At 39.0% G+C, this 27,779-nt stretch overlaps 1 protein-coding gene and 1 long non-coding RNA gene across 13 annotated transcripts in view; one reads left to right on the forward strand and one right to left on the reverse strand.

Moving 5' to 3' along the window:
• Window positions 1–27,779, reverse strand: part of DOCK10 (dedicator of cytokinesis 10) — a 290,337-nt gene that overhangs the window by 157,324 nt on the left and 105,234 nt on the right. For all 12 annotated transcript variants that reach the window (XM_047721140.1, XM_047721142.1, XM_047721146.1 and 9 more), the window contains exon 2: window positions 15,096–15,215. In XM_047721140.1, the coding sequence (XP_047577096.1) occupies window positions 15,096–15,215 (120 nt within the window). The remainder of the gene's footprint in view (window positions 1–15,095; window positions 15,216–27,779) is intronic.
• On the forward strand, window positions 26,439–27,690 carry LOC125095138 (uncharacterized). The gene is made up of 2 exons (XR_007125802.1): window positions 26,439–26,474; window positions 27,388–27,690. It is a non-coding gene; the product is annotated as an uncharacterized LOC125095138 (long non-coding RNA).

The following is a 27,779-nucleotide window of genomic DNA, read 5'->3' on the forward strand; positions in this document are numbered from 1 at the left end:
TTCTTTCTTGATTTTCAATTATCTGGGGAGAACTCATTTCCTGTTTGGATAGATAATTCTCGGATAAACAGTGTCACCAACTTGATGTTTCTGGGGAACATTACATACTATAATCTACTGGCAAGATTAAGGATTTTTTTCTCTCTAGTTAAAACAATTTTATATATTTCAGTCATTACTTTACAATACATTTTTATACAAAAATACCATTCTTCTTTCTCATTATCCTGTGCAGTTTCCTTTTAGTTCCTTGCTTTTAAAAAACAGTAGTTGCTGGAGGTGAGGGGAGGAAGATGGTGGAGGAGTCTGAGACTGAGATATCATCAGGAGTTCAGCTAGATAGTTACCAAACCATTCTGAACACCTAAAAACTCAACAGGAGATTGAAGAGAAGAAGAGCAGCAATTCTAGGAACAGAGAATCAACCACTTTCCGGAAGGTAGGACGTGCAGAGAAGTGAATCCAAAGCACCAGGAAGATAGACTGTGGTGGGGAGGGGCTGGCGCCTGACAAGTGAGAGAGCAGCTGAGTACAAAACCAGAACTTTTAGAAGTCTGCTCCACTGAGGGACGTCACTCCAGAGGCTAAGCAGGGGGTGGAGCCCTCTCGGGGACAGTGTGGTCTCAAGACACTGGGGCCACAGAAAGAACCAGGGGTGTCTGAGTGAGGCAGAGCTGTCATGTACCAGAGTGAGGAAGCTGGCTGCAGAAACTGAGCTGAGCAGTGGGTTCTCAGCTCGGGATTACCTTAAACCATGATCCAAGTCACCGTCAGACCACTGCTCTTTGAACAGGGACCCTACAAGCAATAGATCCAGGGAGACCCCCTCCTTCCTCCTCCAGGAGGAGTGGTGCGGGAGCGTGTGGCAGGAATCTGCTGGGTTTGGAGACTCCAAACGGGGCTGTGTGCCAGATATAGAAACACTTGGTCACAGGCCAGGTGAGTACAGAGTGCTGCGGAGACCAAGGAGATGGGAGGGATTGACTGCTTTTCTCTGAGGGTGCACTGAGTAGTGGGGTCCCAAGCTCTTGGCTCCTATGGGACCAGAGATTGGAAGGCCACCATTTTCATTCCTGTCCTCCAAAGCTGTATGGAAAGCGTTCAGGAAACAAAAGCTACTGAGAGTGAACTCGAGCAGATTACATAGCCTGACCCCTGGCAATCGTGGTGCAATTCTGCCTCAGGCAAAGACATTTGAGAATCACTGCAACAGGCCCCTCCCCCAGAAGGTCAGCAAGAACATCCAGCCAAGAACAAGTTCATCAATCTATGAGAACTGCAGAACTCTAGAGCTAGGGGAAAGCAGCACATAGAATTCATGTTTTTTTTCCCCATGACCCTTTAGTCTTTTAAAGTTAAAATTTTTAAATTCTATTTTTTTCTTATTCTATTTTTAAAAAAATTTTCCTCTTTCTTATTTTAACGTTTTTAACTATTTTTATCTTATCAGTACCTTTTTAAAAATCTTTTTAAATTTTCACTGTTATAGTCATATTTTATCCCTTCATTGTATTTAAACTTATTTCTTATATACATACAATTTTTTTTCTTAAAATTTTGGGATACAATTTCTTCTACTAGATTAAAATACACCCCCTAAATCTAATGCATAGCTTCCCTACATATATTCAGACCACAATTCTTTGAAACTGGAACTCAATCACAAGAGGAAAATTGGAAAGAACTCAAGTGGAGGCTAAAGAGTATCCTATTAAAGACTGAATGGGTCAACCAGGAAATTAAAGAAAAATTTAAAAAATTCATGGAAACAAATTAAAATGAAAACACAACTGTTCAAAATATTTGGGACACAGCAAAGTGGTCCTGAAAGGAAATTATATAGCAATACTTGACTTTCTCAAGAAACAAGAAAGGTCACAAGTACACAGCCTAACCCTACACTTAAAGGAGCTGGAGAAAGAACAGCAAAGAAAGCCTACACCCAGCAGGAGAAGAGAAATAATAAAGATCAGAGCAGAAATCAATGAACTAAAAACTAAAAGAGCAGTAAAACAAATCAACGAAACTAGGAGCTAGTTCTTTGAAAGAACTGATAAGGTTAATAAACCCCTCGCCAGACTTATCAAAAAGAAAGAGAAAGGACCCAAATTAATAAAATCATGAATGAAAGGGGAGAGATCACAACCAACACCAAAGAAATACAAACAATTATAAGAACATATTATGAACAACTATACACCAGAAAATTTGACAATCTGGAAGAAATGGATACATTCCTAGACACATATAAACTACCAAAACTGAAGCAGGAAGAAAGAGAAAACCAGAGCCATGAATCTTAGAACACTGAAAAAATAAAATAAAATTTAAAAAAAGAAGAAAAAGAAAAAGAAAACCTGAACAGACCCATAACCAGTAAGGAGATTGAAGCAGTCATCAAAAATCTCCCAACAAACAAGAGCCCAGGGCCAGACAGCTTCCCAGGGGAATTCTACCAAACATTTAAAGAATAATTAATACCTAATCTCCTGAAACTGTTCCAAAAAAATAGAAATGGAAGCAAAACTTCCAAATTCATTTGATGAGGCCAGCATTACCTTGATTCCAAAACCAAAGACCCCATCACAAAGGAAAATTACAGACCAATATCCTTGATGAACACGGATACAAAAATTCTCATCAAAATACTAGTTAATAGGCTCCAATGGTACATTAAAATGATTATTCACCACGACCAAGTGGGATTTATTCCTGAGCTGGAAGGTTGGTTCAATATCCACAAATCAATTAATGTGATAAAATATATTAATAAAAGAAAGAACAAGAACCATATGATACTCTCAACAGATGCTGAAAAAGCATTTGACAAAGTACAGCATCCTTTTTTGATCAAAACTCTTCACAGTGTAGGGATAGAGGTTATATACCTCAATATCACCAAAGCCATCTATGAAAAATCCACAGCAAATATCATTCTCAATGAGGAAAAGCTGAGCTTTTCCCCTAAGGTCAGGAACATGGCAGGGATGTCCACAGTCACCACTGTGATTCAACAGAGTACTAGAAGTCCTAGTCTCGGCAATCAAACAACAAAAAGAAATAAAGAGCATCCGAATTGGCAAAGAAGAAGCCAAACTCTCACTCTTTGCAGATGATATGATACTTTATGTGGAAAATCCAAAAGACTCCACTCCAAAATGGCTAGAACTCATACAGGAATTCAGTAAAGTGTCAGGATATAAAATCATTGTGCAGAAATCAGTTGCATTCCCATACACCAAAAGCAAGACAGAAGAAAGAGAAATTAAGGAGTCAATTCCATTTACAATTGCACCCAAACCATAAGATACCTATGAATAAATCTACCCAAAGAGACAAAGAATCTGTACTCAGAAAGCTATAAAGTACTCATGAAAGAAATTGAGGAAGATGGAAAGAAATGGAAAAACTTTCTATGCTCATGGATTGGAAGAAGAAATACTGTGAAAATGTCTGGGCTACCTAAAGCAATCTATACATTTAACACAATCCCTATCAAAATACCATCCATTTTTTCCAAACAATGGAACAAATAATTCTAAAATTTATATGGAACCAGAAAAGACCCTGAAGAGCCAGAGGAATGTTGAAAAAGAAAACCAAAGTTGGTGGCATCACAATTCCAGTCTTCAAGCTCTATTACAAAGCTATAATCATCAAGAGAGTATGGTACTGGCACAAAAACAGACACATAGATCAATGGAGCAGAATAGAGAGCCCAGAAATGGACCCTCAACTCTATGGTCTACTAATTTTTGACAAAGCAGTGAAGAATGTCTGACGGAAAAAGATAGTCTCTTCAACAAATGGTGTTGGGAAAATTGGACAACCACATGCAGAAAAATGAAACTGGACCATTTCCTTACACCACACACAAAAATAGATGCAAAATGGATGAAAGACCTCAATGTGAGACAAGAATCCGTCAAAATCCTTGAGGAGAACACAGGCAGCAACCTCTTAGACCTCAGCCACAGCAACTTCTTCCTAGAAACATCACCAAAGGCAAGCGAAGCAAGGGCAAAATGAAATATTGGGACCTCATCAAGATCAAAAGCTTTTGCACAGCACAGGAAACAGTCAACAAAACCAAAAGACAACTGACAGAATGGGAGAAGATATTTGCAAATGACATTATCAGATAAAGGGCTAGTATCCAAAATCTATAAAGAACTTTTCAACTCAACACCCAAAGAACAAATAATCCAATCAAGAAATGAGCAGAAGACGTGAACAGACATTTCAGCAAAGAAGACATCCAAATGGCCAACAGACACATGAAAAAGTGCTCAACATGATCCGGCTTCAGGGGAATACAAATCAAAACCACAGTGAGATACCACCTCACACCAGTCAGAATGCCTAAAATTAACAAGTCAAGAAATGACAAATGTTGGTGAGAATGTGGAGAAAGGGGAATCCTCCTACACTATTGGTGGGAATGTAAGCTGATGCAGCCACTTTGGAAAATAGTATGGAGGTTCCTCAAAAAGTTGAAAATAGAGCTACCCTCTGACCCAGCAAAGAAACTACTGGGTATTTACCCAAAAGATACAAATGTAGTGATCCAAAGGAGCATGTGCACCTGAATGTTCATAGCAGTAATGTCCACAACAGCCAAACTATGGAAAGAACTAGACATCCATCAACAGATGAATGGATAAAGAAGATGTGGTGTGTACACACACACACACACACACACACACACACACACACACCATGGAATACTATGCAGCCATCAAAAGAAATGAAATCTTGCCATTTGCAATGATGTGGATGGAACTAGAGGGTATCATGCTAAGTGAAATAAGTCAACCAGAGAAAGACAATTATCATATGATCTCTCTGATATGAGGAATTTGAGAGGGAAGGCCAGGGGTCATGGGGGCTCGGGAGGGAAAAAATGAAACAACTTGGGATTGGCAGGGAGACAAACCATAAGAGACTCAATCTCGGGAAACAAACTGAGGGTTGCTTGGGGGCGGGGGCATAGGGATAGGGTGGCTGGGTTTTGGACATTGGGGAGGGTATGTTCTATGGTGAGTGCTCTGAAAAGTGCAAGCCTGATGATGCAAAGACCTGTACCCCTGGGGCAAATAATACTTTATGTGTTAATTAAAAAATAAATAAAAAACAATAGTTGCTCTCAAATACTGTATGTCTGATTGAGAGTAGAGTAACACGACTCAAATGCAGACTTATTTTGTAGCTGTATCTGGTGCCCCACTAAGATCACTATGGTATGATACCACCAGGTGAAGACTGAGCTGGTTTAAGAAAATATTTGTTTCCTTAGTGGTAAGTTTCTGATATCTGGATTCAGGTTTCCAATAATAATGATCACATAGCTACTTGATTCATGAATTTCATACAGTAAAGATAGAGCCCCTTATGCAATGTATGAGATTGGAAATTCATTCAGGTTGGGGCTTTTAAAAAAGGAACCATAGGTATAATGGCTAGGAGTGATTCCTGATGACCTCTAGTTATGAAATGATGTTGGTTCTTAATAAGACAACTGAGTCTTAATCACCCTCATGTAATCGTGTGATAAATCTAAACCATTATTTTACAAGTTGCATTATTTCCCATTTGCACAGAATACACAGGTATAAGAAAAGGCATACATGTATAATGAACGTCTATGACATGCTAGTTATCTCAGTTATATTTTGCTGTGCTTCTGGAGAATTTGGCTGAAAAAGAAGGCCTCCATAAGGTTTCAGCTTTAAGAATTGTGGCCTTTCCACTCACGATTCTTGAATGTGTCTCCACTGAAGCAAAGATAAATTGATCAAATAAGAAGAGAAGTATGCAGTCATATTTGTTGAGGGTATTAATATGGTTGCAAAGAACTTCTTTTCTGAGAATTAGATGCTTTCAGACCACTACAAATTGTCTTGGCCACAGAAGACTTCCTGTTCTTTTTTACAAACCTTCTGGTCGACAATTAGTGGAGCTCAATTGCATGAAATGGATCCGAAACAGAGCTGGAACTCGGCCAAGCTCCTCTTGGTGGTAGAATTTTATAAGGGGCTTACTGTCCAGAGATTAGGCATTTGGAAATAAAAACTGCCATTTTATTTATGCAATGAGGCATGCAGTTCTAATGTTTGTAATTTCAGGTCTATGATACTTAGACATTTTTAACTACCACCATGACACTTTCTGATTCCTTCCACCCTTTAGCGGGTAGTCTCTGTGGCTTTGACACAGCCACCATTCTGCTGGCTGCAGTGACCACAGAAGACTTTGTTTGAAACACATCACGGCCATTTCTCAATTGACCAAAGGCCACTGGTCAAAGTCTTTAAAAAAAAAAAAAAAGCTGCTTTTTCTTATCCTGGAGCAAAAGCCTCCTCTGACAGTACTGTAGATCCCAGCTACTTAAAAAGAACAAAAATGATGGTGTTTATAGTATTCAATCAGTCTGAAACTGGAGAATTCAACAAGCCTTATAGTTAAGACATTTCACAATCAATTCCACCTAAAAATGTGTGTAAAAGTGATCTTCACCTAAATTTTTCAAGGCACTGATATGGCCTTATACTCTGGTAGAGCAGGCACTTGTCCTTGAACAGGAGCCTTTGCAAGTTGCTTGAAAAACACCTTTTATTACATTCAGAAGAGTACTGTTGTGGTTTTTGTTTTATTTAAGTATGTGAGAATATCACTTTAATACCTTTGTTGTGCTCACCCTCTCGATAATTTCCTCTTTATTCATTCATTTGTTTATTATTTTTTAAAAATTTGAATATAGTTGATACACAATTTACATTAGTTTCAGGAGTACAACATAGTGACTTGACAACTCTATACGTTATGCTATGCTCAGCGTAGCTACCATTTGTCACCACACCGCACTATTATAATACTGTCGATTATATTCCCTATGCTGAACCTTTTATCATTGTTGACTCATTCATTGTGCTTTAAGGGAAGGACTTTCTTGTTTTGCTGAAGTTAAATTGTATGGGAAATGCACAAATAGTGAGCAGTTGCCCATAACTGGATAGTTGTCATCATCTAGCCAAGTCAAGCTAGAACTTATCTATCACAGTATTTAGTAAGTTAAGTAGGGAGCACCTGGGTGGCACAGTTGGTTAATTGTCTGACTCTTGGTTGTGGCTCAGGTCGTGATCCCAGGGTCACGAGATCAACCCCAGGGAGACAACATGAGAATTCTATTAGTACGAAGTCTGCTTAAGACTTTCTCTCCCTCTGCCCCTCCACTCTGCTCTCTTTCTTTATCTCTCAAGTAATAAGACTTTAAGTAGGGAAGTTTGGGGACCTGGTTCAAGTTTTTTACTCTTAGATTGGTAAACCACCGAGCAAGTCATTTCATTTCATGTGTGTGTGTGTGTGTGTGTGTGTGTGTGTGTGTGTATGTGTGTGTGTGTGAGAGAGAGAGATTCATTTTCATTTTGCAGGCTCCAAAATGTGTCTTGTCTCCTCTGAAGAGGTAGGGATGATACATTTTACATATGGGAAAATGTGAACATTCATAGAGCACAGTGCTCCAACAATATACTTATTACACCTTCCCTTGGCAAGTGCTCAGAAGTTGTGGTCTGAGCTCTCTTTCCAGGGAGGCACAGAGAACGAGCCTGCTTGGTGTGAGGCCTGTGGACATGGCCCCATGACGGGCAAGGCCTGCCACCAGCTAACCTGCTTACAGCCATCCCAACATGCATCTTTGCATATGGCTGCTCACATTCCTTCTTCCGCACTGGACTCATTCTTGCACAAGCCCTGTCCATGCTCCTCTTCCTCTCAGAAAAGTCCTTGCTTTTTCTTGTTCTTTTCTAACCTGAGGCTAAGTATTAAGTGCCATCTCCTTCTGAAAATCTTCTCTAATTTATCCAACATACATTTTCTCTGCTCTGATCTCTAAAGTTTATTGTCTGTATCATACATGAAGTCTGCAGCTCCATTCTGGAATATTTTAGATTCAAAATCTCTGCTAGTAATTAATTCAACATCTCTCTCTCTTTCTCTCTCTCCCCCCTATATATACATATATTTCTGGTTATATATATAATATTATATGTATATTGCTGATATATAAGCAAGACATGTTAAATCTGCATTAGAAATAAAAGATAACAATAAATGAAATGCTTTCCCATGTTCTTTATTGTTTCTTTAGTACACCTGTTTATTCCTTTAAAAGAGTGAAGTACTTGAATATAGACACGTATTATGATTTTTTTACACCCTATCTCTGACCATCTACATTACCCTTACATTAATGTCTAGAAAAATCCTTTCTTAAAAAATAATAGTGCTATTAGGACATAATTGGCATGCCATGGGGTTCACCCTTTTAAAATGTAGAATTCAGTGGTATATATATATATACATATATATATATATATATATATATGTATATATATATATATATACATACATATATATTCACAGGATAGTGCAGCCATCATCATTTTTTACTTTGGAATATTTTCATCATGTCCAAAAGAAACTCCATATTTCCTAGCAGTTACTTCCCGTTCTTCTTTCTTCTGAGGCCTTTGCAACTGCTAACTTCCTGTCTCTATGGATTTGCCTTTTCTGGACATTTCAGTTGGACTCTTACCATATGTGGTCTTCTGTAACTGGCTTCTGCGCTTAGCATAATGGTTTCAATTTTCACCCATGTTGCAGTATGAATCAGTTATTTCATTCTTTTTTATGACTGAGTAATATTCCATTGTGTGGACAGACCACAGTATATTTATTCATTCATCAGTCGATGGACATTTGCACTGTTTCCACTTTGGAAACAGTTATGAATAATGCTTCTATGAACATTCATGTACCAGTCTTTATGTACATTTTTTGTGTCTATGTTCCTAGTCTGATCAAGCCCAGAGAAGTCTCCACATATTCTTACTCAACTGAAATAAGCCCTCCAGAATTCTTCACTACCACACCAATTTCCTGATGGTATCCATTGTGGGATTCAGGGAGTTAATATTTCCTCAAATAATGCATCTTATTTCTCTAAGAAGCTGCTGGCCATAAGCATGCTGTGTAGACAGAAATGTAAATTACAAGTCAAGGTGCTCGTGTTTGATTTCTGTCTTCAGAGATACACTACATCCTTGAACAAGAGCCTTTGAAAGTCTCAACCTCATTAGCTTGTAAATGAGAGGAATATTAAAACTTAGAAATAACCTAGTTTGACAAAGACTGTCACTTACCTTTTAAATTGCAATTACAATTGTTCTTTCATCAACACTGTGAGCCATTTAAAGCCTTTTTAGTCTCAGAAGCCAAAAACTGGAAAGAGGTTGAGAGTTTTATAAAATGTTGAGCTGTGTCTCAGTAAAGCAAGAAGAACAAAAACCAAAACCAAACACTAATGACTCAGGACCTTTCTGCTTTTCAATTTAAAAGATGTGGGGGTCTTTCTGCTTCCTATCAACAAAATGACCCATGTGGTTGAGTCTGGAAATCCCCTTTTTATAGCTAAAAACATACTATGGAAAGAAAAAGCCATTGGTACATCAAGAATTCATGATTCACTCAGTAATAATAATAAGCCAATGAAAACTGCAGGATACACTGGGGAACCCAGAGACACTAATTCTGAACTACTGAGATGAAGAGGGGATTTGAGAAGATCGTGTAACTCTTCAGGCAGGCCATTTCCCATGCACAACACAGACTTTTGACTTTGAAAGTGGCACCTCCTGGTGTCAAAAGCATAACCTTTCAAGTGTAAGCACTGTTTCTTGTTCATTTTGTTGCCCTTGATACATGCAGCTTAACTCACAGAAAGTAAGCCATGGTGCTGAGTTGAAATAGAGCAGTTTTCCTGGCATGGGCAGTCTTGAAATGCAGGCGATCCAGTGGCCCTCCACAGTGTGGTAGCTTGCAGACCTCTGAACTTTCTTATTTAAGCTTTTGTAAGTCCGGAGGTGATTCCACATCAGGCATTCTGTATCTGTTATTCAACAGGAAACTCATTCCTGGCTTTCTCATTTTTGGTTCTGCTATTTTTTTTTTTTTAATCAGTCTTTCCTCAAACTGAATCACTCAACACTATGATTCACTGTGTCCTTGAAACCGCTCTTTAGTTCTTGTTTTTCCTTTCTTAGTCTCCTTGCCTATTTTATGAAGCCACAATTTGGAGACTGAGTTCCTTATTTTTTTGGTCCTAAGTTTCTATTACTAACTGCTTCAGAAAGAAAGATAAGAAAAGCAAGAGTCCCAAATACAATGAATGAAGTAGCTCATGTTTTTCAAATGAAAGAGCTAAGAAATCCACCTAAGACTGTTTATTCTTAGTGATTCACTATGATGCAAAATGTCCCAAAGATCACAATGCCTGCTCCCAGGACCCACGCACTGGATGTGCCAAGAAAATGGGAAATGCTTTTACTTCAGTTCCTTTAGCAGGAAGAAGACGATTTTTAACTCAATGTTCCATAATCTTCATGAAAGCTCACGACTCTCACATTGTGTTGGGTACTTAAAATACAGATAGAAACTGATTTCTCCCATGCCTAGTAACAGAAAGCAGGTACATTATGGGGTACAGAAAAGAAATCAGCCTCTGTTGATAGTGGCTATGTGGCAGGCACTGTACCAGCTGAATGAGCTTCTGGAGAAGGGGATCATGATCTTAGTGCTGTTTTCCTAAGGTGATATGCTGGGTTGTGTCGAAGAGGAAAGTATCACATTAATGATCACTTTCCTCCTCATCAAACAAAACCAATTATACTTCACTCTCTTTATACTAAAATTCCACTTTGGAATTTTTGGTTCCTAAAAGTACTCAAAGAATTAAAGGTATATTCTAAAATAACAATCCACATGTTTCTGAAAGATAATTCATGAAATAAATGTTAATTTTCCACCTGCTTTGTGCCAAGTGCCACTCTAGCTGCTGGGGGAAGGGGGTCTCCCAGTGATCAAAACAGAACACATCTCCGTCCTGCTCGAGCATACACCCTCATGGGTGAGGAACGAGTGACAGAGGAGAGAAAAAGCAAACTGAGGTCCTTCTAGGTTTGACAGGGCTAGAAAGAAAAGAAAAATGGGGGTCATAAAGGGATACTACATGGTTGGAGTCATGGATGCTTCCTTGGACAGGTAGCATTTGAATTGAATTATGAATGAAAAATAGGGATCCATCGTGCAAGAGAGCAGACTGGCCCTGACACAGGGGATGAGCTTGGCAAGTTCAGGGAACCTTAGAGAATGCTAGGTATCCATGCAGTGACCAAGGGAAACAGGGTGGGGAGATAAAGGCTCTGAGGTCATGCAGAACCAGGTGATGGGGACAATGGCGACATGTTGGTTTGACACCGAACGCAATGGGAAACCATTGGAAATTTTTAACTAGAGCTGTGGCATTCATTGCCTGATTTGTATTTCTAAAACTTCCTTTAAATGAGGGCAAAGGAAGAGGGCAGGAAGACTGGTTAAAAGCTACTTTTGGGGATCTAGACAAAAAAGGATGTGGCGGTTTGGGTCAGCAGGGTGAGTAGGGAGAAACACTGCCCAAATCCTGTCTTGGTAGAAAATAATTTCCTGTAAGGTGTATTAAATAACAGTGGAAGCCCCTGTTTCTTGGTATGTCTCAACCATAAGAAGCCAGGATTCTTAATCAGCTTTTATTTTCATCCATATTAGGGCACACACTCCTTAAATACAGGGCTTTTGCTTTTCTTGCCTGCCTCACTTATCTGGGAAGTGCAGTTCTATATTCAGTGCTTCGTGGGTACAAAATAAATCTTGATTAAACAAAGCCAGTAATGAATCAGGTCTGCCTCAAGTGGGGGTGCTTGGTAACATACAAACATGGAAGTGAGCTGGATTCTCTCACAGCTGGGCTTGGGGTGTTTGGAGGGAGGGTGGGAAGTTTGGAGCTTCTCCCTTCCTTCCATTCTGTGATGCCCCAGGGGTGGGGGTGATCACTCTATTACCACTTCCCACTGGGTGAGCAGAGACTGTCCACACACATCCCAGGTAATCCTTACCCATTGCTCAAAAAGAAGCCTGGGAAATGATACTCAACAGGGAGCTTTCTGTTGGCGAGCATCACTCTTGACAGGAGACATGGGCTGTGGATTAGCAGACAGTGGCAGAGGACGTTTAAGGAAGGGTCTTTACTCCATACAGAGGGAGATGAAACCCCCCACAAATGAACCCAGGTTCATTCGTGATGGCAGAGCTGCTACAACTCTTTCCTTAAAGGGTCAGGTTGTAAATCTTGTAAGGCCCTCTATCTCTGCTACAATCCTGTGGGGTGTCATGAAAGCAGCCACTGACAATAGGTAGAAGAATGGGCATCACTGTGTTCAAATAAAACTTTATTTATAGATAATAAAACCTGATTTCAAATAATTTTCATGGCTTACAAAATATTTTTTTGCCTTCAACGATTTACCCAGTTCTGTGTAGAAAATATAATAAGGCAGTGTAAAAACAACAACAACATAAAACCATACTTGATTCATGGGACAGACAAAAATAGGTGGCAGGCCACCCATGGGCCATGGTTTATCAACTGTAGAGGAGAAATGAGGGAAAACAATCTATCCAAATTTTGTTCAGAAACTGACAACTTCATGTGGTAATAATATTGAAAACTTCATTTGTTTGTCAGATGTTTGATACACACATCTATATGATATGACATTTTCTGATAATAAGGACGAGGTGGCATCCAATATCTCTTGAGCACCTGTTAATTGAGAACTACTCTCCCACAGCTGGTCTCCTAGCTTCCTCCACACCCTGTTTTATATTCTCCAAGCAGAGACCAGATGAGCTTTCAATAACATACACCAAGTTAGTTTTTGTCCTTCTTGAAACAGTCCAATGACTTGCCACTTGCATTTGGAATAAGACACAAGTGCCTCATCTTGCCTTTGCCAGACCTTGTCTCCTCTCTGCCCACTCTCTCTGTCCAGAGCCACCCAGGGCCTTTGCAGAGACTTCCTTCAGCCCAAGACATGCCATATTTCCTCAGGTTTTAGCATGGTTGGTCTTCCTTGGAAATTCCAAACTCAGTTCACATGTCACCTCTTTTCTATGAACTGGTCCTGTTTGATTTTCTTCCTAGAACTGGTCTTCATCTCAATTATCTGGTTAATTAACTTGTTTACTTATTTTTGCCTGATTCATATGACTGAAAGGTAAGCTCCATTAAAACCAGGCAATTTCTGTCTAATCACTGCTCCTTCCTTCCCCAGTCTGAGACTTGTGTCTAACATTCAGTATCATATGTTACAAATTTGGTGAATGAATAAATGGAGAAAATAGCCTGAGAGATGAGAGAATGTTATATTGAGGATTATGCTAGTATTTTACCCATTGACAATGAAGGTGCCTGTGATGACAGCATTAGGGTTTGAGCAGGGGAGGAAGACTATGACCTTGAGATGTACAAGGAGTAGATTCTGGAAAGACCCTTGAGCAATCCTAACATGATTTCCCTTCATTTTGAAGGCAAGGGGGGTGGCCACAGAGGGTGTTGAGCAAAGGACAGGAGGAGGAAAGAATTCAGTGTTTTTACTGGAATATTCACTTCTGGAAAACAAAGAAGCATGTATGCTATTATATGCTCTGTTCACACCATTAAGGAAGACAAAGGTCCTAGAGTAATCAGACAATTTTTAGCTTAAATGATTGTGAAAAGATGCCAGAATATGAATTTAAATTCAGTGCAATTGTTACATCCCATCCACTCTCTTCTGAAACTGGGGGAATTTGGAGTAGCTTTTGTCATATATCTGGATGACAGAGCTAGAAGAAAATGTCTCCAAGTTTCAAGGATTTTTGTATTGTCTGGCAGAAAGAGTCTGTTCATAAAGTTTTTTCTTCAGTATGAAAGAAAGTGAGGGTGTGGAAGTAAAAAAATAAATAAATAAATAAAATGTGGCTCAACTTTGTGCTTGCAGTTCAAGCCCTGGTGGTCTAAACCACGGAAATGACATTTCTGCATGAGCCCAGCCTCTCTTAAAGTGTGTCAACCAGTAAAGTAGGACCTGTGTAAAAATCTGAAAAACAAATTGGGAGAGTTCCTTTTTTCCTTCCTATGAATCTATCTCCTTTCTTCCATCATTCTCTATACTTGGAACAGAAAATGGTGAACTTCCATCTACTTTCTTTTTTAGTAATCCATGGAAGAAGGTGAAAATAATTAACCTTAGAAACTAGAAGCCAGATCTGCCCCAAAAGTAAGAGGAAAGAATGGGAGTGTGAGGCTGTTTGAAGAAGCATGAGCATGAGGCCCCAGAAACTCAGCAGAGGTTCCCATGGACAGTGGTTACTTCCCAGAGTTACCCTGGAGCTACCTTTTCATTGGCTTTAAGATATTTATTTGTGATATCTGAACACCATTCTTTTAGGAAAAGACATGAAAGGTCACCATCTGCTCATTGAGATCTCCATTTACACAGATATTTCCTAACAATGTAAAAATGTTTGAGATGACCACAAATGGAACGCTGGAGACATGCGAGTGCTCATCAGCCATAAATTTACTGTGTTTGTTTCCAATTCCACAATGAACTGCCTTTTTATTCATTCCCTCTACGATTTTCAGGAGCATTCCACATGCCAGAAAGCACTGTCTTCAGATCACAAATCTTTCCATGAAGATGTGTTGGCCTCTCTTTCTTTGCCCGCAAGCCTTACCAGTCCCTTACCAAAGGACAGCCAAGATTAAGGGTGATTTTTAAGAATTGCATGTTCTGTGCCAAGAGATTCCTCCCTCTGCCTTTGGCTGGTTTCACTCGCTTGGAAGCTTTCAGATAGAAATGGGCGACAGAAGAAGTGGTCTGTGAGGCTAGGTACCCAGACTTTGGTATGGACACGGGTACCACCTGGAACCTGAAGTACCCTGTGCATCTCCCACCCCAAAGGCCACTGTGGAAATTTCAGCTATGCCAAGACCTCGGGCATTCTCTATTGGCGGATGTGGCTTCCCACTACAGTGACTATGATGTACGGTAGCCACAAGAAAGAGTACCACCCAACCTGAATCTATAAGGGAAGACAGTGACCCGACTGGAGAGGATCTTTTATAATCTCTGGGGCCGTCCCAAACTTAGATGGCTTGGAAGAATAACACTTACTGAAAAGTCATCACTGGGGAAGAACAGAAGATCTTGAAGGGGATCATTCCGATAGGTCTTTTCAAGTTCTTCAATGACAGTTTCATAATCCAAAGGCTCAAGGAGCCTGGGCTTTTCGTGCTGTGGAAAAAGAAAATATGACATTAACCACTGACACACATAATTTTGCTTCTTCTCAACGCATGGTTGAATTTCGCTTCTTAGCTACCAAGGCTTTGACATGATGCAGTCCTTCCAGTAGAGTCACAGAGACTCCAGGCATTTAGGGCAAAGCCACATAACTGTTATTTCCAGATCCGAAATAATATGAAAAGATCCTGAAATACTTGACTTCTTGCTCAGTAATTCAATCTGTTCTCACTGAGCTCCCAAAGCTCGTGCTATTCAGCCAAACACACCCGCTGAATTATGTGAACTTTATCTTTGTCAGTTTGAAGAAAAGTCCTCTGCTTGCTTGCTATAGTATTATGATCATCAACAGTTTTGCTGAATTAGATCCTTCCTTGTGAGGTTTACGTGGATCTATTTTAAAATGTTGGCTCCCCATTAGCAAGGAAAGTATCATGGGCTGGCTTCGTTGTCCCTGAAGCATGGATCCTGTGTCAGGATTAATTGCTTGGCTCTCTGCTTCTTTGCCACAACAGAGAGAAACTGGGTAATTCTCTAACAGGGTTGAACAATGCAGCTATTATGGATGCATTGTGGTGGAAATGGAGAAGAGTCTGAAAAATTAGCCAGATGATCACATGGCCTTAAAATCTGGAAGCCAAGATGAGAGGCACTTCCTTCAAAGAAATGGCCTATAGCACCAAATGATGAATGCCAGAGGGGAAAAAGGTGTGATGGTAGCATTACAAGGTTGATGTGTTTACTCCAAACGTGAGAAAAATGGGTTCCCAAATACAGAATAAAACATTGCAAAACAGAAAATCAAGGACACAGTCTTGAATTCCCTTGCCCTTTGATGAAATATGTGTACAACTTAAGTGACAAGGGATGGTCTTTGAGATTATTTGGGGGCTGTAAGGAGCTGGAGTGGTCACCATGAACTTTGGAGGCTAAGGAGGAATCTCGTAAATGGAAAAAACTTTTTTTTTCTCTATCACGTCAATGCCATCAACAGTTTCCTGTCGACCTCACCCCTCACCAGTCTGCAGAGCACAGAGGTTTAGTTTTGATTTCTAAGACCTCCTTTGGAAGATCTCTGCTGGTGAAGCCCTAGAAACTTCCACGAACATTTTAATAATTGCTAACTGGTTCCTCTAAGTAGCAATCGATGTTTTTTCCAAATGTAAACAAAATCAAAAACAAGATGTGACATCGTGGACCACTAAGAAGAACTTCCATGTACTTTCAGCATTAAAACAAAACAGAACAAACCCATTTTACAATGCTTAAGTACTCTAAAGATGATGTACGGTGAATATTCTCTCTGGAGTGGCCCGTCGAGTAAGACTGCCAGACTTAGCAAATAAAAAACACAGGACTCCATGTAATTTTTGGAGGAAAGATGTTTATTTGTCCCATACAACCTCTTTAGGTAAAGAGCTGTGTGAAGTGTTCACTGTTTCGTAGCACAAGACACAGAGACACTATGGCATGAATCAGGTAATTAAAAAAAAGTCCTAGAATCCCTGCCTTTTGACTTGATTCTTCTATGTAGATTTATTTTAAGTTCTGATTCCCTATTTTCCCAGGCCAAGGTTGATCTCAAGGACCACAGATTCATGGCTCATGAGGCAAATGCAGGCTCCAGATGTTAGATTTGGTTTTATTTTAGTTTATTTTTAGTTGGCTTTGAATGTCAAGTAGTGGCGATTCAGTGGAGCTCAGCTACGGACCTCAGTGCTCTGTCTCTAAGATCTCTTACCCTGTAATGTCACATGCTGCTCCCTCAGACCTTCAAGTCTGAAATATGTGGCTTGTTTGGGAACTTCTATTTTTTCCCTCCTTCTTTTAATATTGTGTTTGTGCATGAAATGCAGCAAATGAACCATAGATTTGGTTGGTTATGTCCCTTTCCCTCACTGGTTCTCCAGTTTACGGATGTTGTTGCCCTTCAGCACTCACATACCAATAGCCCTTAATGTAACTACCAAGACTTTCTTCTCGCTGTCCTCATTTCGACATGAACAGGACTGTGAGAGTGTCACTTGTTATTAGTATGTGTTGCAATTTATGGGTTTAAAAGCAAATGACAGAATATGTTTTCAGGGGCCTTTTTCCATCCTGTTCTCACTCTCCTTTTAATTTTATCTCCCTTAGTTGCAATGTGACCATTAATATCAAGCCGGAGTCAAGAAGACCTTCAGAGAAGATGTTTCGGGGGGGCCCACACTCTACCTAGAATTAGCCCCACCTCAATTAGTACAGTGGGAAAATCAGAGCTCGCAAGTCACAGGTTTGTTAATAAAACCGTAGAGAAATTAAATCCCCACCTCTCCTTGATGCACCTAATAAAAGGCATAGCCTAAAAACTTCTGCTGGAAGGTATATTTTTATTAAATCATTTAAGGCTAGGACATATCAGCCAATCAGTGGATGACATTTATTAAGCTTTTCCTGTTTAAATGTTGTGCTTAGCTTATTTTGTCATAGGGCTGCAAAACCTAGCAGAGCTGCTTCAAATCATGCATCAATTTTTTGACTTCTGAGGGACAGATTAGTAAAGGTCTATCTTCCCAGGAAATGTGTAGTCAAGGTGCGGCATTCAAAACATCTGGTGTTCCGGGGCACCTGGGTGGCTCAGTGGTTAAAGCCTCTGCCTTCGGCTCGGGTCATGATCTCAGGGTCCTGGGATCGGGCCCCACATCGGGCTCTCTGCTCACAGCGGGGAGCCTGCCTCCTCCTCCTCTCTCTCTCTGCCTGCCTCTCTGCCTACTCATGATCTGTCTGTCAAAAAAAAAAAAAAATCTGGTGTTTCATAATTTTGTAGATATGAGGTTTAAAATGAAAATAACAATGATGTACTCTGTAGCACCTAGGGCCTGGGATTTGGTTATGCTTAGCACGAAGGCTTTATGCATCTGTGATGGTGAGGGTTTAGATCATGTGATGAGTAGTTCTCTCTGGAGCAAGAGAGCTGACTCTCTGTGTTTTGGTCAAAGAGACACATGTATATGAGCATGGTGGAATCAGTTAATTTCTCACTATGGCTCCTTGCAGAGATGTTGAGCAAAAATGAGAGCTAAGTAGCATTGATTTATAGCTTTAGAACAGTTGGATTGTCCCTCCTGAATTTAATGTGCCTCTTTCTTTTGGAAATACACCAACTGGGCTAAGGCGTGTGCCAAGATTACCCTGAATTGGATTGGATTTTTATAGTGCTTTTTACTCCTGCTCTCTCTCAGATGACTAATGAATTTCATTAGCTGTTCTAAAATTGCTCCAGGCATGGGAAAAGGCACCCACCAATACCTGTTATCATGCAGTGGAGCTGTGTTGCACTGCAGTGGTAACGGGCCCTGTTCTTCTCATAAATATTGAGGGATTTGTTTGATCTACTTTCTCAAATCCTCAGCTCTCCTCCAATTCAACTTCTCAGCAGAAGAATGGGCTCCTGTCACAAAAACAAAGGCTTTCCTTCCTTCTTCTTATTCTACAACTTCTCATGGAATGTCAATACAATATCTAACTCCTAGAGTTGGTAAACCTGCCATCTTAGTAATAACCCAGGCTGTCAAGAGTCATTTAATTTGGTTTGAAGGAGCAGATTGTGCCTTAGCTAAAGATGCAAATTTCAAGGACATAGTATACTGTTGCAAGGATCTGAATTAATTTCATAATTATAATTCAAAATCAAATGGGTGAAGAAATGATGACTGAAGATCTCAGCATTTGAAAGTGTCTAACAATGACAAGTAAAATAACTAAATTATCAACCTAGACTTTTCTCCAGAATAGAAGTGCAATTTAACTAAGAAATAAACTAGACCACCCAGCCTTATTTCAGGGGAGTCCAAAGTAAAAAGTGGAGTGTGATTATAAGTGTTTTATGCTGAGATGAACAGAGTGTAACATTTACTCTGGAACCAGAACCCTTGGTGTTCTAGCTCTGGAATTGCTGCTTTTGGGCAATGGAATGTTGGACATGTTAATTAGAATCTCTGTGCCTTAGTTTCTAATCTGTAAAATGGACATCTTAGTAGGAGCTATGTTATATTATTAAATGAGGTAATATAGGGTATACTTTTAGAATAGCACCAAACCCATAGTACTAATTCCATAAGTGTTAAGTATAGTCTGTGAGTTTAAATTTCCCTTAGTCATGAATTTAAAGCACTTAAATTGTAAATTTAATGTGTAAAGAGCAAAGAGGAGGCATTCAATAAATATTTGAGTAAAAAAGTTTACATCTTTTCACCCAGGAATTCCTTTTTTGAGACTGTATTTTAAAGAAATAACTACACATACAAGCCAAGACGTATAAATGTATGTCTTTGCAATATTATCTTTGGAACAAGATGGAGAAAAAATATCGACCTTAATCCAAGAGGGATAAGGAAGGCAGGCAGGATGGTGGAGATCATATCCCCAAAGTGAAGACACTAGAGCTGTTGCTCAAAAACAATGGTTCCCCAAAAAGTTAAAAACAGAACTACCCAATGACTCAGCAATTTCACTATTAGGTATTTATCCAAAGGATACAAACATAGTGATCTAAAGGGGCACATCCACCCCAATGTTCCTAGCAGCAATATCCACAATAGCCAAACTATGGAAAGGGCCCAGATGTCCACAGATAGATGAATGGATAAAGATGTGGTGTATATATACAATGGAATATTACTCACTCATCAAAAAGAATGAAATCTAGCTATTTGGCAATGACATTTCTGGAACTAGAGGGTATTATGCTAAGCAGAATAAGTCAGTCAGAGAAAGAAAAATACCATATGATTTCATTCATATGCAGAATTTAAGAAACAAAACAGAAGATCATAGGAGAAGGGAGGGAAAAATAAGATAAAAACAGACAGGGAGGCAAACCATAAGAGACTCTCAACTATAGGGAACAAACTGAGAGTTGCTGGAGGGGAGGTTGGTGAGGGGAAGGGGTAACTGGGCATTAAGGAGGGTGCTTGATGTAATGAGCACTGGGTGTTCATGTAACTGATGAACCACTAAATTCTACCCCAGAACTAATAATATACTGTATATCGACTAAACTGAATTTAAATTAAAAAAATTTTAAAACCAGTGATTGATATTTCTCAGACTTGTGTGTAGTGGACAGAGGCTTACTGTTGTAATACTGTTGTAATGGTCTTTGGAAAGGACATTGGAAATAGGATGTGGATTAAAACATACTAATGAATGATTGTGTAGTATCTTCCTTTGTTTCCTCCTTGTAACTCTTCAATTATTTAGTAAAGGTAGTAATGATGTTTTGAATATGTTTGGCTTTCGAGGGGAAAATGTGAGAAGGCTGCAGTCTGTGATCAAGATGTCCAAGAAGACAAGCATGTCTACAAAAGGAGAAACAATGATTCTAGATGCACACATATTGTGATTTGAAAGACTGAATCCAAAACACTTCAGTCTCTAAGAGGTAGTGAGGTCTGAAGGACAAGACCAGCTAAAAATGGGAAATAATAAATCACTGAGGCTAAGGAATGATTAGGAAATTATGGTACATCCATTCTAAGAAACAGTACATGGACATTACAACTGGACTTTTGGGAAGTTGGTAATAAGAAGCAAAATTGCTTATGTATTATTATTAAATAAAAGTGGGAATAAATATTGTACACTGGAATTTAAACTTAATCTGCATAATATCTAAACAATTTAAAGAAAGATTAGAGATATAGCTCTAAATGCTATTAGTTATTTATATTTGGATGGGAGATGACATTTAGGATTTTACTATTTTGCCTTCTCAAATTTTCCAATTTTTTCTGTAACAAACATGTATTGCTTTCATTGTGGTGAAAAAATGAACTAGGTCTTTCAAAACTATCATGCCTCCATGGAAACACTGGGGAATTATTTGATTTTAAAACTGTTTGCCCTTGGAAGATCCACCAGAGAGGAAAAGTAAAAAAATCACAATGGGGACTTCACATGGAATTTCAACTAGGAACAGCTTCAAGAAATTAAAGAAGATATATAAAACACTGGGGAAAGAAGACTGGGGAAAATAATTACAGATTATGTATGTGGTCCTAGAATCGAATGTCAGCAAAAAGAGAAGAACAATTAGCAATGTATTAACTAAAGTATTTTGAGCTCTGTAGGGAACCTCAGACATCTGCTAAGTTACTTAAACATCTCTGTGCATTGGTCATTGTGCAAAAGAATAGAAGTCAGAATCTCTAGTTGGAGGGTCACAGTGTTTTACCTACCAGCTATGTAACTGGGACAAGGTATTTAAGTTGTGCTTGAGTGAGGTTGATTTAAATGAGTCAAAGGGCAACTTCCTGTTTGCAGCAGTGTTATTACAAGGATCAGGGAGATGAAGTATGGGGATGGGGGGAGTAAGTGAACCACTAAATGCCAGACAAATATAGAGATTTGTCTTTACTGAAAAGGACTGAAAATTACCCCACAAGTTTTAGTCAAAAGCATATAACAAAAAAACAAGTCAAACCAACCAACCAGTTAAACTCATTACACTAAATTTGTCTTCATGTACGAGAAACTGTGGTACATGTTTCTATATTTATTATCTAAATTTCCTTTAAAAAAAGCTCTTAATTTCTAGTGATTCTGTGGAAGCAAAAGAAGTAGTAACATAAGGAAAACACTGACATTTTTTTAAAAAAAAAAAAAGGGCAATGTCTTTTCTGTGAATCTCTTGAAGTCTGGCTGCTCTACCCCTCAAAGGAAAAAGAAAGGGGGGCGCCTCGGTGGCTCAGTGGGTTAAAGCTTCAGCCTTTAGCTCTCGTCATGATCTCAGGGTCCTGGGATCAAGTCCTGCATCGGGCTCTCTGCTTGGCAGGGAGCCTGCTTCCTCCTCTCTCTCTCTCACTGCCTGCCTCTCTGCCTACTTGTGATCTCTGTCAAATAAATAAATAAAATCTTAAAAAAAAAAAGGAAATCTACCTAAATCACATATATCAACACATGAAGGTGACTTTGAAATTCTACCTTTTACTTTCCTTGAGAGATAGCTGAGAAAATATTTTCAGTTATTTATACTTCTGGATTAAAAATTATTGAATTAAAATTAGTTTAGTATTAAACTCATTGGCTTTGTGAATATAAATACCTAGAGTACAATCAGGTTGTAGATATAGAATTTCTTTCTGTAGCTCTAAGCTATATTCATGTAGGTCAAGCTTGTTGGCACTCTGAGTAAATAGGATCGCTAAGGACTAATCAGGGAAAGTGGTTGGGTGGGATGAAGAATGGAGAACCACTGCAACAGTAAATTCTTCATTTTGGGAGTCCACATATTTGTATTCTAAATTTTAAGTACAATTACGGAGCTAAGCCTTGGTTACTCACCACTGGGGTGAGGGTCACTCTAGTTTGTTGATCTGAACTAGTACTATTCCTTTGGTCCTCCTTTTCAAAAAATCTGATCTTTTCAGGGAACACTATTATAAAAAAAGATTGTCCACCCTGCCTTTGAGAACTTTTATATTCTTTCTGTAACATTCAAACCCTCTGTTATGCTAGTTGAGACTTTCTCAGTCTTCCTCAATCAGCCTTGTCCTTTCCAGATATCTGTACATTTATTCTTATTTGAATATTCATGACAGAATTAATTTACATCTGAGTGCCTTTTTCAGTTTACAAAACCATTCATTTTGACTAGTAATCCAGGAGAACAAACAAATAAAAGTTGATATTTACTTCAAGACAATACAGTAGACTCTATCAAGGCATGACTTTCCAATTATTTAAACATCCTCTTCACATCTTGGCATACAGACAAGCAAAAAGCTAACAATGAAGATCCACAGGGTTTTTAGAGAAACCCTAAAAAGAATTCCAATCTCAAGATATCTAAAACAAATCTGAAACAACACAGCTGTTAACTAATTTAAGCATTATCAAGATAACTGATTGAATTTCTTAGAGGAAATAAAAATACAAATGACACATGGATTCTTGAGACCTTAACTCAATCCAGGACCCTTTGGCCTTAGTGCAATTGGAACGGAACCAAGTTCCACACTATCTGTGTTTAAAATAAATGAGAAAATTGGAGAGTCCACACAGCTGTATCCATGTCCACAGCTGTCAGCCAGTGGTTGTGTGACAGATTAATTCAGCCTTTCATCAAAGGGAGTTTTACTGGACAACCTATCAAATGTTTGAGCTTCAGAAAACAAGACTAGCTTTCCTTACCAAAAAGGAAATGATTAAGTAAGGAATAAGCCATCTCATGCTGACCTTTTAACCTTCTCTCTGTCTTGAAGTACACAGTTTCATGAGAATGGAAAAACACTAGCTAAATCAAAGTTAAGAACTGTACAGCTGGGCAGGCTCAGATTAAGCTGAATTTGGAAATGGTTCCCTTGGTAACAAAAACGGACATAGATCTCAGAAGAAATCAACCAGTAGTAACATTTAAAATGTCTTAGTCCATTTCAGTGAAATGAAGCAGGTTAAAGTTGGTAAATTATAAAGCCCTTTACAAATATAAAGAAAGATAAAGTCATCACATTCAACACAAACATTATAGTTAGAAAAATCAGAACATTCCATTTTGTTAACCCTTAAAGTCATTGGGAAAACTAAGCACGCCAATGAGCTTTTTAGAATCTCTGATAGAAGGTGTACTTTCAAACTGACCTTTTCAGTCTTATTTTCTTTAATAAGGAAATTTGACAATATATACCTTTTAGCAGCACAACAAAATTCTCACACTTCCGTGTAGCAAATGATGGTTAAGAAAATAAGAGTAGTTGCTTCTGCATCTAACACTGGTGCTTATAAAGAAGTAGAAAATGTCCAAGAAGATCTGAATCGAATTTAATTATATGTCTAATTCGGTTTTCTAGAAACACTTGAAAGATAATAAATATCATTAAAAATACATCACAACCCAATTACAAGTCTGCCTGATAGCAGACAAAGTAATGTCTCAGAGCCAACTGCTGGGAAATTTAGATTAATTTATATGAAATCTGTGATGAAAGCTGCCACTGGCTTAACCTCTAACACTATTTTAATATGTTAACCATCACACCAATGAACTTTCAGGATGAGTGTGAGGAGTGTGTGTGTATGTGTGTGTGTGCAAATATATATATACATAAACACATACATGCCACACACATAAAAATGTAAGTAGTTCTGTCAACAACATGTGTCCTTTGTGTTCAGTAAATCTCTCCATAATGACAGTTAGTTCCTTCTTTTATTTCCTTTCTTACTTTTGGTTACTTGAGATTGAATGTGTAGTCTGGGCATCTGTTGTTTTTTTTTGGCCCAGGCAACATCCACCCTGCTTTCTTTTTGTACTAGCAGTTTATTTGCCTCTGTAGACTTCTCTCCCCACCCCCAGTAGAGCAGGTCTTGGTGAGTCTCAGTGTGCAACTAATGGACAGTTGTGTGGGAATCTGGCCTCTTTCTGCTCAAGATTCAGGATGCTGGTGGAAAGTATTGAATGGACCTTGCTAGGATCACATGCCTTGGACCATCACCTAAGCAGGATCCTTTTAATTATCAGACTCACCCAGGACCATGATAAGTAGGTAACACTTTCTCTCACTGAGTATCCTTATGAAACATAGAAGAGATCATTATTGCTTTATTTTATAGATCCAGAAATGTGGATTCTGGGGACTTCCTCAGGAACTGATATCTCAACCCAGCTTAGTGTGAAAGACCTATGGTCCTCCCCACTCTACCAGCCAAGGTCATAGCGTTGCAGGAATAGAAAACAGAAAACTTTCCCCCCCTCCCCCGCATGCCCTGCCACTGCAGGGAAGCTGCTGAAACACAGCCATCGTTTTGAGTACAAATTCTGTTCCCTTTGAGAGCTTCTGCAGTGAAAGACTTCTGGAGGCTGGTGTGAGGTCCCTGGGCACCTCATGGAAGGCAGTGGTCGAAAGAGGACCAAATAATATTTCTAAGTGAGTAAGGAGGATGAAGAAAAGGAAATAAAAGGTATATTAAGGAAATGTACATTGAATGCTAGCTAATGAATGTGTCAAAATCCACAACGGAAATTGCCACTAATTGGGGAATCTCTACATTCACGAAGATTTGTGCCATTACCACCATCTGGGAAAGAAGAAGAGCTATTAGGATAGTGGCATTACTTCCCGTATGTTGTGCATGGCCCTCCCTGACAGTCGGTCCACCTCCTGCTCAGATGTAATAAAGGGCATCATCATGAAGTTGACTCTGCCACATTGGCAGTTCTCCTCCAACTTGCTTCCCTCCTGGCTTAACGCCTCTCCTCCTTTTGGCAGTTGGTCTTGAGGAGAGTAAGCTCACTTTTGCTTAAGTCGCAAGCACCTCTCTTGGGTCCATTTAAAAGCGTCGTCTCTGCATCTACCTGGCATATGAGCTGGCTGCTCCTTCTTGCTACCCTCAGAGTCCTCTGCCTAGATTCCTGGGTCAGATCAAGTTTTAATTTACACTTCTCTATTTACATGGTAAGATTGAATTCAGATTCCACCCCACCCCCATTACTTCAGTTTCTTTGCTTTCTCCAATCATCTATTTATAGCTCTCAGCACTGCTTTCCATTGTTTGAACCTGGAATCTGGTCCCGTTTCATTGCTATCTGCACCCCTAATACTGAGACCCTTACCTGTGCTTCCTTTCAGCTAACTGGCTCATTATGAAATAGCTCAAATAAGTAATTGTGAATGTTTGTATAAATGAGGGGTAACAGTAAGAAGGTAGCATAGATAACTAGGGAGAAAGGCTGTCCACAAACGTCAAAGAATAGATTAAAAATGGACTTAAAAGACAATAGCACAACATATTTTATAAAATGATGTGTGTGAGAGGTATGTTAAAGATGTTATTAGATTTTCTTTCTATAGTTTTCACTTTTCTACTAAAGGGCTAAAAGGTTATTATGAAAGACCAGAGCAAGAATTTTCACGTGTATACAAAGTTTTCCAAATACTTTCAAATCCTGCAGATTAATGGTCCACAAGCCAGTAGCAACTTAAAAATAACAACTTACATTTATTTAGGTGCATTTTGCATCTTTTTCTTGATCGTACAGATAATTGATATAATAATTCAACTTGATCGTGTATTTAATCTTTCCAAATCAGGACATGCAACTTAGGGAGGAAACTATTTTTTTACTGACTTCCTATGCACTAGAGATCATACCGATGATTGGTTAAAAAAAAAAAATAAAAATAGACAAGCAGTTTTTTAAAAAAAACAACCATAGAGTACCATACACACTCCACAGATTAAGAGAAGTAATTCTACTTGATGATCTAACAAGTAAGTTTCATTTTCCTTGAATTTCTCTTATGATGCAGTTGCTCTCTCCTACAGTATATCAACTGTGACAGGTGGATTAAAATATATCAAGGGCTTTCTAGATAGTACCCTTAAAAATTGGATTGATAAAATTCCAAAACAATGAAAAATTCCAACAGAGGGGCACTGAGCCTGGGTGGCTCAGTGGGTTAAAGCCTCTGCCTTCAGCTCAGGTCATGATCCTGGGATCAGTGGTCCTGGGATCAAGCCCTGCATCGGGCTCTCTGCTAAGCAGGGGGGCCTGCTTCCTCCACTCTCTCTCTGCCTGCCTCTCTGCCTACTTGTGATCTGTCTGTCAAATATATAAATTAAAAAAAAATTCCAACAGAATTAAATAAACAGCTTCAAACAGCATCTGAAGGAAATGAAATAAACAAAATGGTAGGTCTTTGTGTCACGAGAGTATCAAGTTTGGGTTGTATGCCTTTTAGGAAATCACTGTGTTCTAGTTAAGCATTCCAGATTACTGTGGAATGAAACCATTTCTAAATTTGCCTTAAAACAATAACTGATTTTTCGAATTCAAAATGCACATGATCACAACAAAACAGATAATCCATCATAATTATCTACCACAATCATCTTCTCTCCTTTCACTATGCTATGCGTATACCCCAAAATTCAAAAGAAAGTATTTTATATTCCCTGATATAACCTTAAGCCTTGTCCTCATGTGTTGGGTATTTTGTCATTTGAATTGCTTCTTCCTTATCTCCTATCAAGTCATCTCTGAAGCTTGCCTAGAGATATTGGTTTAGTTTTGGGAAGCTTAGATAATAGTGCTATGGAAAGTAGAGTCTGGCTTTGGGTACTTTGGATAAGGTGTGGGTAAAAAGCCACTAGTCATTTCTAAGGCAACCTCATTAACACATAGAGCCATCTGGGACCCCCTGAGTGCCATCTTGATGCAGTTCAGAATTTTGTCTCCTGAGTGACTCTGTCACTCCAGTTTTTTGCAAGGTTCCCAGGAGGAAGGCGTCACCTCTACAGTCCAGTGGCTTCAGTCACCATCACTGAGAAGCCAACGCCACTACAATTACATCCCTCCTCCCTTGCCCTTGGAAATGGAAACACTTTACTTGGTTTTACTAACACAACATAACATTTGTTACCCCCCCGCCAATCATCTTCGTGGTGACCATGATCGAACTGAATTCCAATAAACCATCTTAAGACAGACTGGTATTGCTGTGAATACTTTTATGGAAGAGTAAACTAAGGTTCAGAGTGCTTTCAGTAATCGGCCCAAGGGCATACAGAGGGAAG

Source organism: Lutra lutra, chromosome 3 (genome assembly GCF_902655055.1).
Source record: "Lutra lutra chromosome 3, mLutLut1.2, whole genome shotgun sequence".
NCBI classification, from domain to species: domain Eukaryota; kingdom Metazoa; phylum Chordata; class Mammalia; order Carnivora; family Mustelidae; genus Lutra; species Lutra lutra.